Source organism: Dermacentor silvarum, chromosome 1 (genome assembly GCF_013339745.2).
Source record: "Dermacentor silvarum isolate Dsil-2018 chromosome 1, BIME_Dsil_1.4, whole genome shotgun sequence".
In the NCBI taxonomy this organism is placed as follows: Eukaryota; Metazoa; Arthropoda; class Arachnida; order Ixodida; family Ixodidae; genus Dermacentor; species Dermacentor silvarum.
In genome coordinates, this window is record NC_051154.1 from 10840114 (window position 1) to 10852957 (window position 12844).

Below are 12844 nucleotides of genomic sequence, written 5' to 3' on the forward strand. Positions count from 1 at the left end.
CCCTCGCCCTCCCTCTCAACTCCCTCGTAGCTCTCTCACCTTCGACTCCGTGCGTACATCTCCGTGCGCGCCCGCCGCCGTGCTGGCGCCAGCTTATTTTAGCCACCCCCTGAAGTTTCGTCTTCTGCCGTTATCGGGAAGCGAGCGTTTGTGGGCGTGGCAGTTTCGTTGGCCCGACTGCGCCTCCGCCGCTGCTTCCCTCTGCGCTGCTGCCGCAGCGTGCAAGGTCAACATGTGACTAGAAAATAGAGGAGAAGGGTTCACTGCCATTTTATCCGCGTGGCTGAGACGAGACGTCGGCACTAGTGTGTGCTAGAATACGGTTGTCTAGAACACTCTAGTCGGCACGTACACGCTTGTTCCGGCGCGATGCAGAAACGGCGACCTTGCAATTTGAGAGAGGGGGAAATTTCCGCCGCGGGTTTGGGTTCTTTTTTTTCCCCCCCGTTCCTTCGCGCGCGGCATTGAGGGGTCTCTCCTGAGCTTTTGCTCTATGGCGGTGTCGGAGCAATGCCGGTCGGAGGCGCTGCCGCGTTATTTGGCGCGCTGCTAAGAGCATTGTCGGTACGCGGTATGTTCGAAGTAAGCGTGTTCGAATTAACGAGATTCGACTGTAGCTAAATTAAAGAGTCAGAGGTGAACTCACTCAGGCACATGTACGTAAAAAGCATTTATTTCTTGAAGCGCCACCGCTTCAAACTCTTCGCGCCCAGTCGCGGAGTCCGCGCTGTCCGGCGCCGCGCCTCCGCACCAAGAGAAGGAGAGAAAGCGCGTGACTGCGCGCTGTTCTCTTTCGCGGCCGTCGGTGGGGCGGCGTTTATTCGTATCAACCGACGCAGGCTGAAAATCGATTCGTAACAACCGTTCTCTAGCACGTTGCAAAGTAATGGGGCTCGGCCGGGACCACAGAAAAATTCGTATCATCCGGAAATTCGTATTAGCCGTGATCGTATCATCGAGCTTTTACTGTATTCGCTCGCTATCGGGTCGCGGTGAGTCGGACTTCCTTGATTTGTCGCGCGCCCGTGTGAATGTTCAATTGGTTGTAATTCGGCTAGTATGTATTAGTGTATGAAAGGTGCAATAAATGCCCTTTTGATTGTTTGCACTACTATGTGCCGTTCCTTTGTCCCAAGAGCACATGTGAGACGCCACATCCCCTACGCCTGCTCTGCTCCGTCAAGGCTCGAGCCAGCAAGCGCGAGGCACGCTCATGACATGGCGTCACAACCAACATGAAGTTTCGTTACTGCAGACGCCACCGGCTTTTTGGCTCAATATTTGGCGCTTTCACATCAAATTTTCGGTAGCTTTAGTTTTATTCGGGGGGCTTATTTACGCCGAGCGAGGAAGTGACCCTCTCCGTCGGTGTACCCTTTTCCTTCATGCTGCGCCTGCAGTGTTATTCAGCAGCGAGCGGCGGCGCTGCCGTGGCGCCATGGAAGTAGTGCACAACGAAACAGACAAATGTTACTCCGCGCCACCTTCTCCATGCCCGGCATGCCCAAAGTCCCCCGAACCAAGATCCTATTGGCTTCCTCTCGCAGCTTGCACAAAGGAGCCAATCGTGACCGAGCAATTCTATCCCGATCTGGCTCGATCGTGGTCGAAAACGTGCTGCATGGCACCCATATTAGACTTCCATAGAGTTGTGCTATTTCATCCCTACTTTTTTAGCTTTTATAGAGTAGTTGCTTTTACCGATGTACTGATTATATCGAATATTTTGGCTGTCTCCTTCACTTCGTTATAACGAGGGTTTGCTGTAGTTTCGATTGTTGCACACTTGCAAACAGTTGCAGTAAATAAATTTACCAAAACCTATTGCACTAAATGTTACTGTGAGATTTAGAATGCAGCAGGTGAATAATAGGACAGATTGACTGCAGAAATGCGTTGATATTGGAGCAGCTGGACTCGTTCATGAGAACGTCATGGCTTTTGGACAAATCGAAACTGTACGTAGCTTTCAGATAGATCAATGTGGCGGAAGCATAGCATTTGACCTGAAGAAAGGTCACCTAATTGCCATCGCCATTGTTGAGATGTAACCAAGTGTGTGTCGCAGAATTTAGCTCTCCTATGAAGAGCACCGAGAAAAAGAAAACTTGCAGGGATAATGTGGACCATTTACCTTTGCTTGCTAAAAAGTTCAGGTTACTCATGTTCTCTTGAATCGTGCTGCCTCTGTAACCTCAAATCTGACAGTAAATGCCGAACTTCAGCTGTCATCGTCCATCGTTATGCAAGTATATTAGCAGAATAAAAGCCCCACCACACACTGCCGGTAAATTTATTGTTTATTTATCACCCGCACAGGCCCAGGACAAATGTGAAACGCTATGGTAAATTATTTACACCATCTTAGCTTATATTAGTGCTCCAAAACACCTATTAAAATGATAGCGTTAAAGGGCCCGTGTCACAGAAAATCCTGCGTCGGTGCGGCCTCCTGTGAGCGAAAATTTCCGTATATATTTAGGTATACGTATATGCCACGCCTTGCCATATGACATGCAGTATATGCAGTTTATATTGCCACACCATTCTATCATTAGAGTTAGTCACACCTTGTTTTACATTTTTTGACAAAGTTATTCCTCAGAATTTTGAGAATGACAGCCCACAAAACAAATGTCATGAAACAAAACACCGACAGCGCATGCCTTTCTTTTATGTTGTATCTTCTCAGACTGAAATATTAAAAGTGCGAAACAATAACAGAAACCTGAAAATGATGTATGGTTTCTGCCGCGGCTGTGCACTACCTCCGGCCCATGCAAGAGGCCGCATTTTACCGGAAAGTTGCCTTCGTGCACAGTGTTTCCTGTCAGCGTTTCCCGGTAAACATTACGGTTACAAAAGCTGCAGTTGCCGGGAAGCGTGAGAAGCAGTCGGGGATCTTTGAGTGATACTGCATTCCACTCTTAAAGGCAAAGCGTAGGCGTCCTCCAATTTCTGTATGTAAAATTTACTGAGAATTTGTAGAGGCAATTTTGGCAACATTGCAGCAAAATTTTGCAGAAATTTAGGGCCTTTTCTGTATTTCTTTAGCAACATGCTTCAAAAATTTAGGTAACACTGATTGGCTACCCTCCTTTGCTCTCTAATCACCACTACTGCTTTCCTGTCCCTTCAGCTTACGCCCAACGTTTCTTGTTCCATCGCTCGTTGCACGGTCCTTAACCATTTCTTAAGCTTCTTTAACCTACAAATTTCTGCCCCATGTGTTAATCCAGGTAGAACACAATGATTGTACACTTTTCTTTTCAAGGATAGTAGTAAGCTGCTGGTCATGACTTGGCAATGCTTGCCGTATGCACGTCAACCCATTATTATCCTTCTATAAATTTCCTTCTCCATGATAAGGGTTGCCTGTGAGTAATTGGCCTATATAAACGTACTCTTACACAGATGGCAGAAGCTGTCTACTAGGCTTGTGCAAATATTCAATATTTTCGAATAGTTGAACGAACAATGCGCTATTCGATATTCGCTTCGATTCGAATTTTGTTATTCGGAAATTTCAAAGTATTCGGCTCGAATGAATAGCCACACGCGGCAGAGATTAGGCATTTTCGGAAGTTTCGGTTTTGGATTCAGTAATACTTTTCCCAATCTAATCCAAACCAAGCCAGGAAAACAGAACTACACTCGGAACAAAGGCGTACAAAAATGCATCTCGTCGGCGTGGTGGTGAGGTTGCTTGCGTTTAGTGGGCCACTCTGTCTCTCCCAGCCGCCTTGGACCACTGCAGAGAGCACCATGGGGGAGGGGACTTGCATGCGGCCAACAATCCGATTTGGAACTTTTTTGTACAAAAAAGATTCCACCGGGAACCGAAGCTCGATGTCTTAAATGCAAGGCACTGCTGAAGACCCCAACAAGTACGACAACTACCCTAGCAACGACCCCCGGACTTGCACAAGGACTACCAAGAGAGGCGAAAGGCCATCCAAGCTCAAGGGGGCAAGCAAGGCAAGTGGTCAACAGCCATCCATAGCCGACAGTTTCAAATGGAAAATGAAAGCGTCGGCCCCAAAAGCCCAATAGATGACAAAAATGATAGCTCGCTTCATAGCTCGTGGTATGCACCCCTACAACATTGTCGAATAACCGGGTTTCCTCAACATGATGAAGTTCGCGATGCTGGATTATGCCGCGCCGTCTCGGACAATGTTCTCGAGAGCCATTATTCCAGACCTCTACGCATCAAGCAAAGAGAAGGTGAAAAAGAAGCTCGGGAACATTTTTGCAAGCGGAGTGGAGTCGCTTTCAATCACAACTGATGGTTGGACATCGCGGGCAAATGACATCTACGTTTGTGTAACTTGTCCCGTCATGGACAGTGACTTCGTGCAACACGTGCATGCATTGGCTTGCACGGAGACGACACACTCTCACACTGCAGCAAACCTAGAGCTATTTATTGCAGGTGTCATCGAGGAGTGGGAACTTCCAGCCCACGATACTGTGCCGATCTTCGTCGTTACAGATAATGGAAGGAACTTCTGCAGTAGCGCGGTCGTCCTGGAATGGTGTGCAGTGTTTCGGACACACCCTTCAGTTGTGTGTCAGTGATGCCAAAAAAGAAGTGTCAGGGTTTTTGCAGCTCTGTGCTATAAAGCCAGAGCGATTGTGGCTAGATACAAACGAAGTGCCAAGGCCCGAGGAGGGCTTCAGGAAATTCAGAAAAACATGCAGCTGGACCCTCTCGAGGTTGTACGAGACGTCCCGACGCGATGGAACAGTGAGCATGCCATGATGGCCAAGCTCGTGAAGCTCTTTACGGTCATCACTGTAGAACTTTCAGAATCTGACGCAGTTCCAAATTTGAACGCAGTGAGTGGAAGTTTATGAATGCAGCAGTGCAAGTCTTGAAGCCACTTGACCATGCCACAACTGAACTGTCTGGGGACAGATATCCCATACTGTCACAAGTCATTCCCCTGTTGCAGTGTACCGAGGTGGTTCTAGCTGAACATGTTTCCGAAGGTGGTGAGGCAGCATTGCTTGCTTCAAGCCTTTTGCGTAGCATCAAGACGAGGTTCCCTGATATCAAGATGTCGCGCCTTCCTGCATTGGCAACGTTGGTCGATCCTAGATACAAAGATGTCTGTTATGCTGAACGACCCGCAAAGCAATGGGCGTTCACTTTACTCACAACGGCAGCAAAAGAGACTGTGCCAGTTGATCAACATGGTACAGCAGCAAGTGAGAACAGCACCTGCTCTGCAGACCCATCAGGGGACTCTGTGTGGAGTGCTTTTACACACTTCAGTTCGCGTGCACGTCATCAGTCAAGCCGTACAATCTTGGATGAGGTTACTTGGTACTTCAAGGCCCCTCTTCTTTCCCGGTACGAAGACCCCCTTGTGTGGTGGAAAAGTAAGCGCAGCCACCTTTACCCAACCCTGGTTGCAGCTGCCCGTAGGTATCTTTTGATACCAGCCACCCAGACAAGAAGTGAAAGGCTTTTTTTTCCACTGCAGGAGCCGTTGTAAGCTGTAGAAGGGAGCACCTCAAACACTAGCATGTGGAACAGCTAGTGTTCTTGCACGAAAATTTGTAGATTTTCGTAAATAATCAAGTTGTTTACTTTTCTTGAGTAAATCCCAGACCTTAGCCCTCTGCCATTCTTTCTTTTCTTTACTTGCCAATATTCAAAGTATTCGCTTTGAAATTATTCGAGAAGAATTACTATTCGCTTCGAACCAAAAAAGCACTATTCGCACAAGTGTACTGTCTACCAATCATGAATTCTCATTCTCTTACCAGGCTATTGAACATTATTACTCTTTGTATTCTGCATAGTAATCTTTAACCCTACTCTTATGCTTTGTTGTAAGATATTCAGTGTTGCTGAACAGGACAATATCATCTGCAAACCACAGGTTGTTGAGATATTTGCCGTTGATACTCACTCCTAATCCTCCACAGTGACCCAGAGCTCCAATACTTCTATGCAAGCAGTGAATAGCATTGGAGAGATTGTGTCTCTTTTCCTGACCCTTTTCTCGATCAGCATTTTTCCGCTTTTATTGTGTAGAATTAAGGTAGCTGTGGTAATCTTTCTTGGTATAATTGCATATATGAGCCTCTTGCAAGCTAAGAAAAGTGAAGCTGTTGCCATCAGACAGCATTGTTGCATGCTGAAGGCCATTTACTTTTTATTTATTTATTGATACCTCAAGGGTCCCATTACGGGAGATTACATGAGGGGTGGGCATGTGGAGGGCAGAATCGATGATGACTGTTACAAGAGTGAGTCAGCACACTTGACGGCAGATCTGAAGGACCTTGGACCACTGATACAAGCTGCTCGTTTCAGAGGGTCATTCGAGTTTCAGGCAGTTCAGAGAAATAATTATTGCCAGAACATACCAGTCTGGGCTCATGGCAGGATCATGGCATCTGGATGGTTGATGTACATGATGCACTAGATGCACTACTGCCGGTTGTAACGTGATATGGAATGAAAAATCCTGTGGAGCTAGCCATTCCTCTCAAGGGTTATCTCGAGAATTACAGGACCAGCTTCTATCTCGCTAGCCTTCTTGTCAGTGTGTTTTGGAACGAATGGTTGACCCTCCAAGCTTCATGCAAAGGGTCATCTTTCTTCGGGCTCTGCTTGCAGCCAGCACAAAAGCTTAACTGTGCCTACACTTATATAAGATAATTGACTATGATAAGTGTCTGAGATAAACTGTCATAAGACACAGCAATGTTGCCAGCCTTTCTTATTTTCAGTTCATTGTATGGCTCGCAAACTGACTGCGTACATTGGACATCACCTCTCAAGCTCCATGAGCTACTGAAAGTTATGGGAGGAGACACAATCACACAATGCTGGCTATGGTTGAACGTCCCAAAGCAATGTTGGGGCTATGAGAGTGGAAAGCTCCAAGTTAATTTTGAAGTATACATGACCATTTTTGCACCATCCAAATGCAGCTGTCAGGAATCGAACCCATAAACTCTGCAGCAGAATCCACTACTGCAGGTGATGGTTCCAAGTACTCTGCATTGCATGTACAGATTCAATACAAAATGGTTCCCCATCTGGTTACCACTTGCACTCACGACCTCCACGCAGTCTCCATAGTCAAAAAATACAAGATCAAGATCAAGAAACAGTAAACAAATGTCATATTATATACCTTTTGTTCCTTAATTCACTTTCTCTCAATGAAAGGGTGAAACTGGGCAGCAGTGATGAAAAATTAAACAAGATCACTCAAGTGAGACCAAGGTGACTCCCAGAGTGAGCCCAGAACAGCAGCGGAGTGTTGTTTAAAAAAAGGGGCTGTTTTTTGGATCGATTTGGGCATGACATCCGCCAATACTTGTATGTATTATGGCTAAAATGCTTATTCCAGACTCAAGAAACTTGGCAGACAAATGAAAAAGCAGCTGCATACGTTGTACATTCTTTTAAATATTGACTTTCTTGCAATATTTTTTTGTCTTTGAGGCCTGTGTGCCCTTAAGCAAGCAGAAGATCAGCTACTCCTTTAGCATGCTTCTAGCGATTACTGTGACCAACCATGTATTTTGCAATCAAAAACGCTTTTCATGGCATTCAATCCCACATGCCACCATGATCCCAGAAAGTGATAGAGTAGAACCTCGTTCATATGTTCTGGGGAAAGATGATGCGAGAAAAAACGTACTAAACGGGATGGCGTACGACCCGAAGTCACTCAAACATTTCACAGACTCAACTGTAGTTGACATGTACGTTAAGGGAAGTGTTGCTCGAATCACTGCAGCACGAAATGCCGATGCACACCGAGCTAGTGGGGCCTGAGACACGCACTGATTTCGCAGCTTCAAGGGACACTAAAGGCAAATATTAAGTCAACGTGGAATGTTAAAATACGATCACAAAAGCCTCGAAACGGTTGTTCCATGCCAAGAAAAGACTAATGTTATGAGAAATTGTGTCTGAAGCGTTCGCGTACCTCTAGCGTCATTCAAATCGTCCGCCCTCCCGAGCAAGGAGTGGTGACGTCATGGTCTCATAGTGCTGTTGTGGTGCCGGTGAGTAAAACGCCGCCCGCAAACGGCGCTACAGCTTTTTTTGCACAAAACGCAAACATGCGGCCAAAAACAGAGACAAGACAGAGCCGACGGCAGTGCGAAAGCGGAAGGAAAAGCGTGCGCCGAATTGCAAACGTGATGATCGTCGACACTCGTCGCAATGGACCTTGTTGACGACACTGACAATGACACATTGGCTCGCGATGCTGGGCTCGATTTCAGCGATTTAAGCTCTGATGAGCGTGACATGCTGCTGAGGGCTCGCGCTGCCGGCGTCGTTGTGTACTACGATGGTGGCCTCAATAATGGCCTTTCGCGCTTGCACTCCAGCAATGCGACGTCAGGCGACGAAGCTGGTCGCCGTCTGGACGTGCCATCGCGCGGACCATTTGGGCATCCCACGTCATCACCTGGACGCGGCATTCTCTGCCGCTTGCTATTTCAAGTGCGAGGTTAGCAAGCCAGTAACACCAGCGCAGCACTACGCAATAGCTGAACTACTGAAATTTGAAAGCGCGCGGCGCAGAGTCGAGCGAAAACGAAACCTTTACACCACCCATGGGTCAAGGGTAACGCCAAAAAGTTATTTTTTCTGAGAACCTAATAGAAGTAGACAAATAGCATTTTCTTCCATCTCATACTTCAATGAAATGATCTTATTTGTCCAAATGGTTGAGTACTAGTGACAATTTTTTTTAGGAGTGCCTTCATCATGGGTAAATACCTGAATGTCCCTCGGGAATCTCTTATCGTGCCCTGCATTTACCTCAATTTCTCGAATTACTAAAGCTCTGTTCACGATTATATTGACGCCTTAGATGTTCTACAGCATTACTCAATCACTTTAGCTTGACTTTTTATTTGCCATCAGTGTCCCTTTCAGCAAGCTTACATTTACGCTCCTTGAATTCGGCTGGCCTCAGCAGTACTTTGTCTGGCGCATTTTGGCATCGAGCTGGTGGGGCCCGCGCGACTCAAGACGCATGTTGTCGTTTTCCTATTGCTTAGTGTTTTAAGGCAGTGACGAGAAACTGAAACGAAATCTAGCTGGTGAGCAACACCGGAATACGATGCCTACAATGCTGCCAGAGCGAAACATGATGCTCACTTCACACTGCCTGCAGCAGGGAACAGGCGGCATGTTCGGGTTAACGCCTATTAAAAGCGTGCAGTATGCTTCCAACGACACTATGGACTGCGCGCTTTAAAACAGGTAGGTGAAGATGCTTATCACTATAAGTTGGCAGCGATAGCTGTGAGTAAGGCCTGTGACGTCCTGAGAGGAGATTTGCTGGTACCGGAATGGGAAACTGAGAGCGCGCTGGCGTTTTCATGTGAGACGGGCAGGCAAGTACTGCGGGGAAGCTGTTGCGGCAGGTGGTGTGGGGATGCGCAACTCTCACGCATTCCCTGATGTTGTTTTCTCCGCATGGCTCCCATCTCCTATAATCCGGCTTTGCCACGTGGCTTTACGGCGGCGGGAGTCGGTGTGGTTGCAGTGTATTACGAGAGATGGCGCTAGTGTTGCGTGGCAAACGCCACCTAACGGCGGGGTTATTTGGGCGCAAAAGGGAGAAGGCGCTTCCTCTTGGGCGCGGACGCTTTGCAGGACCGTCCCGAGAAGGCTTAGGAGCACGACACTGGAATGGACGAACACGGATCGTTTGAACGCCCCATCATTCGCGTGACCGTACACGCGAGTGCCATAGCGCAGCGAAGGGGGGGGGGGGGGGGCTTCAGGTGTTGTAACCCCCCCCCCGAAGCCGAGCGTTAACCCCCCCCCCCCGCGTCCAGCCCCACCAGTCCAACGTGTACCTTCAGTGCTCTGTTCAGATTGTCATTACAATTCAGGAGGTGGCTTGAGGTCGAATTATCCTAATTAACAAAAACACTCCATCATTGTCTTGTATTTAGTCATTCACTCTTTATTACTTTGAGTAAAATGCTGAAGAAATAAACATTATCATCAGCCTTGGTGGCATTATAATATTATAATTATTAGGCATTTTATTTGCTGTTGGATTCATCTGGCTAAAGCAAGGAAATTGCATATTATGCAAAGAGCTTGCTCCCCCCACCACAAAAATTCAACCGCCCCCTGGCAGAGATCCTGGGTGCGCTACTGCGTGAACGATTAGGTGTTGGTGTCTAGCATGCGGGCGAACATATTTGCTCACTATCCGGTCGCGGTGAGTCAGACCTCCTCGATTTGTCAAGTGCCCATAGGCATAGTAATTCGGCTAGCGTGCATTAGTGTATGAAAAGTGCAATAAATGACCTTTTGATTGTTTGCACTACTATGTTGTTCCTTTGTCCCAAGAGCATGTGTGAGACCCCACAGTGGTTACTGTTCTCAATCGCATGTGCCTTGTGCCTTTTTCTTGTTTACACGGGATCTAGTGACCAGAAAACGTATCATACGATTGCAGTTTGGCAATATACGTTGGTGCCGAAGGATTGTGTTTTCCGGGAACGAATGAACCAGTAAAAAAGAAGCATAACTGTATTAGGTCATTTTTGTGTTCGCAATTGCAAACATTGGTGCTGGGAAATCGTACGAAACGAGATCGTATCAACGAGGTTCTACTGTATCTGCCTGCCATGATCTCGCCATTTCATTTCACCACATAGAGCTATAACTAGGCACATACCCCATATGATGATGCATTATGAAGTGGAATGAGGCCTCCTTTGTCCTGCGCATTGACATCTGCACCATTTTCAAGCAGCAGCTCTGCAACTTCCAGGTTGTTGTATCCGGCTGCAAGAATCAAAGCACAAGAAAGACGTTAAAGCTTTGCGAATAGGCAGCTGTAAATTTACTAAAGCTGCACTAAAATATTATTTTAACATTACACGTACTGTATTTATTCATGTAAGGACCGCACTTTTTTTTATTGGGCACGGCCCTTACACAATGCAGGCTTACGGCTACTCACTGAAGCCTCTGTGTTCAGACTGCTATGCAAAATAACGAAACAACTGGTGGCTGACTATGGACATTTACAGATGCCAACAGATTTTCCAGACACAGACAATGCTGCAAAAATGTCTGAATACATAGTTTGCATGTGACATCACATCTGTTGCCTGTCCTGACTGTTCCTCATTGTTAGGCACCTCACTTGTATCACTGCGATTTCACCGTTTGCTTCGATGAATATATGCAGCACGTTTATGGTCCTGGCCCTAGGAGCTGTGCGATGGCAAAAGCTAGAAGACCCAAATTTAGCACACGGACAGGCTTGTGGGGCTGATGTGGGCTTGATGTAGAGAAAAAGTTTAAATGTGCAACACCATGGACCTGTACAAACCCAAATCAGTGTGGATACAACTTTAGATCTCGAGGTATTGCCGGCCATGACGCACATGGATATAATGATAACTTTCCTGGTGCTGTCTACGAACTGCGTCACTCTGCAAGAAATGAAGGTCTACAAATAGCTGTAGGTTCTTAACTATATTGGGTGAGGAACATAGCAGCGAAGTGCATGACATCAGGTCTTATCGTCCTCAGCGAGACGAACCAATGAAAGCACGTTCCTTCCAGTGTGGCAATGAAAACGTTCTTGCCTTACAGACAGCCTTGCCTTGCTTGCCACACAAGTTCACCCATGCATGCACGTTTTTTTTTTTTTTTTTTTTTAATGTGTATCTCTGTGTATGAAACACAAGTTTTCTTTCCGCTGCTGGTTTATTTCCACGAGTTTTAGTTTACTAGTTGGGAGGTACTTCCAGACCGCAAAGTGAATATTTTGTTGCGTGAAGCACTAGCAGCCCCAAAACTTCTAAACATCCTCCAACCTTTCATGCTCACAATGTGCTTGGAAATGACTGCAGCAGCAGGACATGAGCCAGTTCGTCCAAATTAGCTTTGGTTTAACATCTTAATATGTTCAGAAGAGCAGAAAATTGGGCAAGTTGGTTTAGATATGTGGTTGGTGGCAGGACAAGGGACGAAAGATGAAGAAAGAGAGACGACAAATACGACACAAGCAAGCACAGCGTTTGTCATCTTATCTTGTTTCGCTCCTTTGCACTGCCCCTAACCATGAATCTATTACGCAAATTAGGAAAGAAGTGATACGTGCTCCAGAAACAATTCCGAATTATCCAGGTTAGCCACAGGTACTGACTTCTTTCCGACACCACTGTGTGTGTGCTCTGCCCTGTTATCACTTTTCGGAAACAGTGCAGACGTATATATGCCTAGTTCAGCATAGTTTGACTTCATAGCAGAGTGTTACTTCTTGTGCGGCAGCCAAACATTACACAGGTCATCATGAAGCGAGCCAGGAACCTCAGATCAACAACAATAATACAGCAGCGTGAGCAGCCAGACACGATCGCAGAATGGACTGGAAGTGATGCACATGCAAACCATGAATAATCGGGCAGTCTGAACAAAAAAAGGAAAAAAGAGAACTGTGACAGTGCAATTGATTTCATTGCTTTTTATTAGAACACCAGCCCAGTGGAAAAATTGTTTACAGACTTAGCTCAGTGTGTTGATCTATCACAACAAATTTACTTGAAATTTCATAATGGCAGAGGCCGCGGTTGCATTTCTTGTTTAACCATTATGCAGCACAACGTGCATCATGGGTCGTCGTGAAGTGCACATATCGTGCACAAGGCCTTGACTCTGCAACATTGTAAGTTTAGGCTGCACTGCGCAAAATCAGTTTGGAGCTTTATTGGCTTTATGCCCACACGCAACCTTATGTCACTCTGTTCACTATGCGCATTCACGAACTTTCTAGGCGTTTGCGGTAGTAGCTGGCTGATCGCCTGCAAACCC

The 12844-nt window shown here is 46.5% G+C and overlaps 1 protein-coding gene across 1 annotated transcript in view; it reads right to left on the reverse strand.

Moving 5' to 3' along the window:
- LOC119455818 (poly [ADP-ribose] polymerase tankyrase-1) overlaps positions 1–12844 on the reverse strand; it is a 198564-nt gene that overhangs the window by 71730 nt on the left and 113990 nt on the right. The window contains exon 16 of the mRNA XM_049660947.1: positions 10695–10804. Within this exon, the coding sequence (XP_049516904.1) occupies positions 10695–10804 (110 nt within the window). The remainder of the gene's footprint in view (positions 1–10694; positions 10805–12844) is intronic.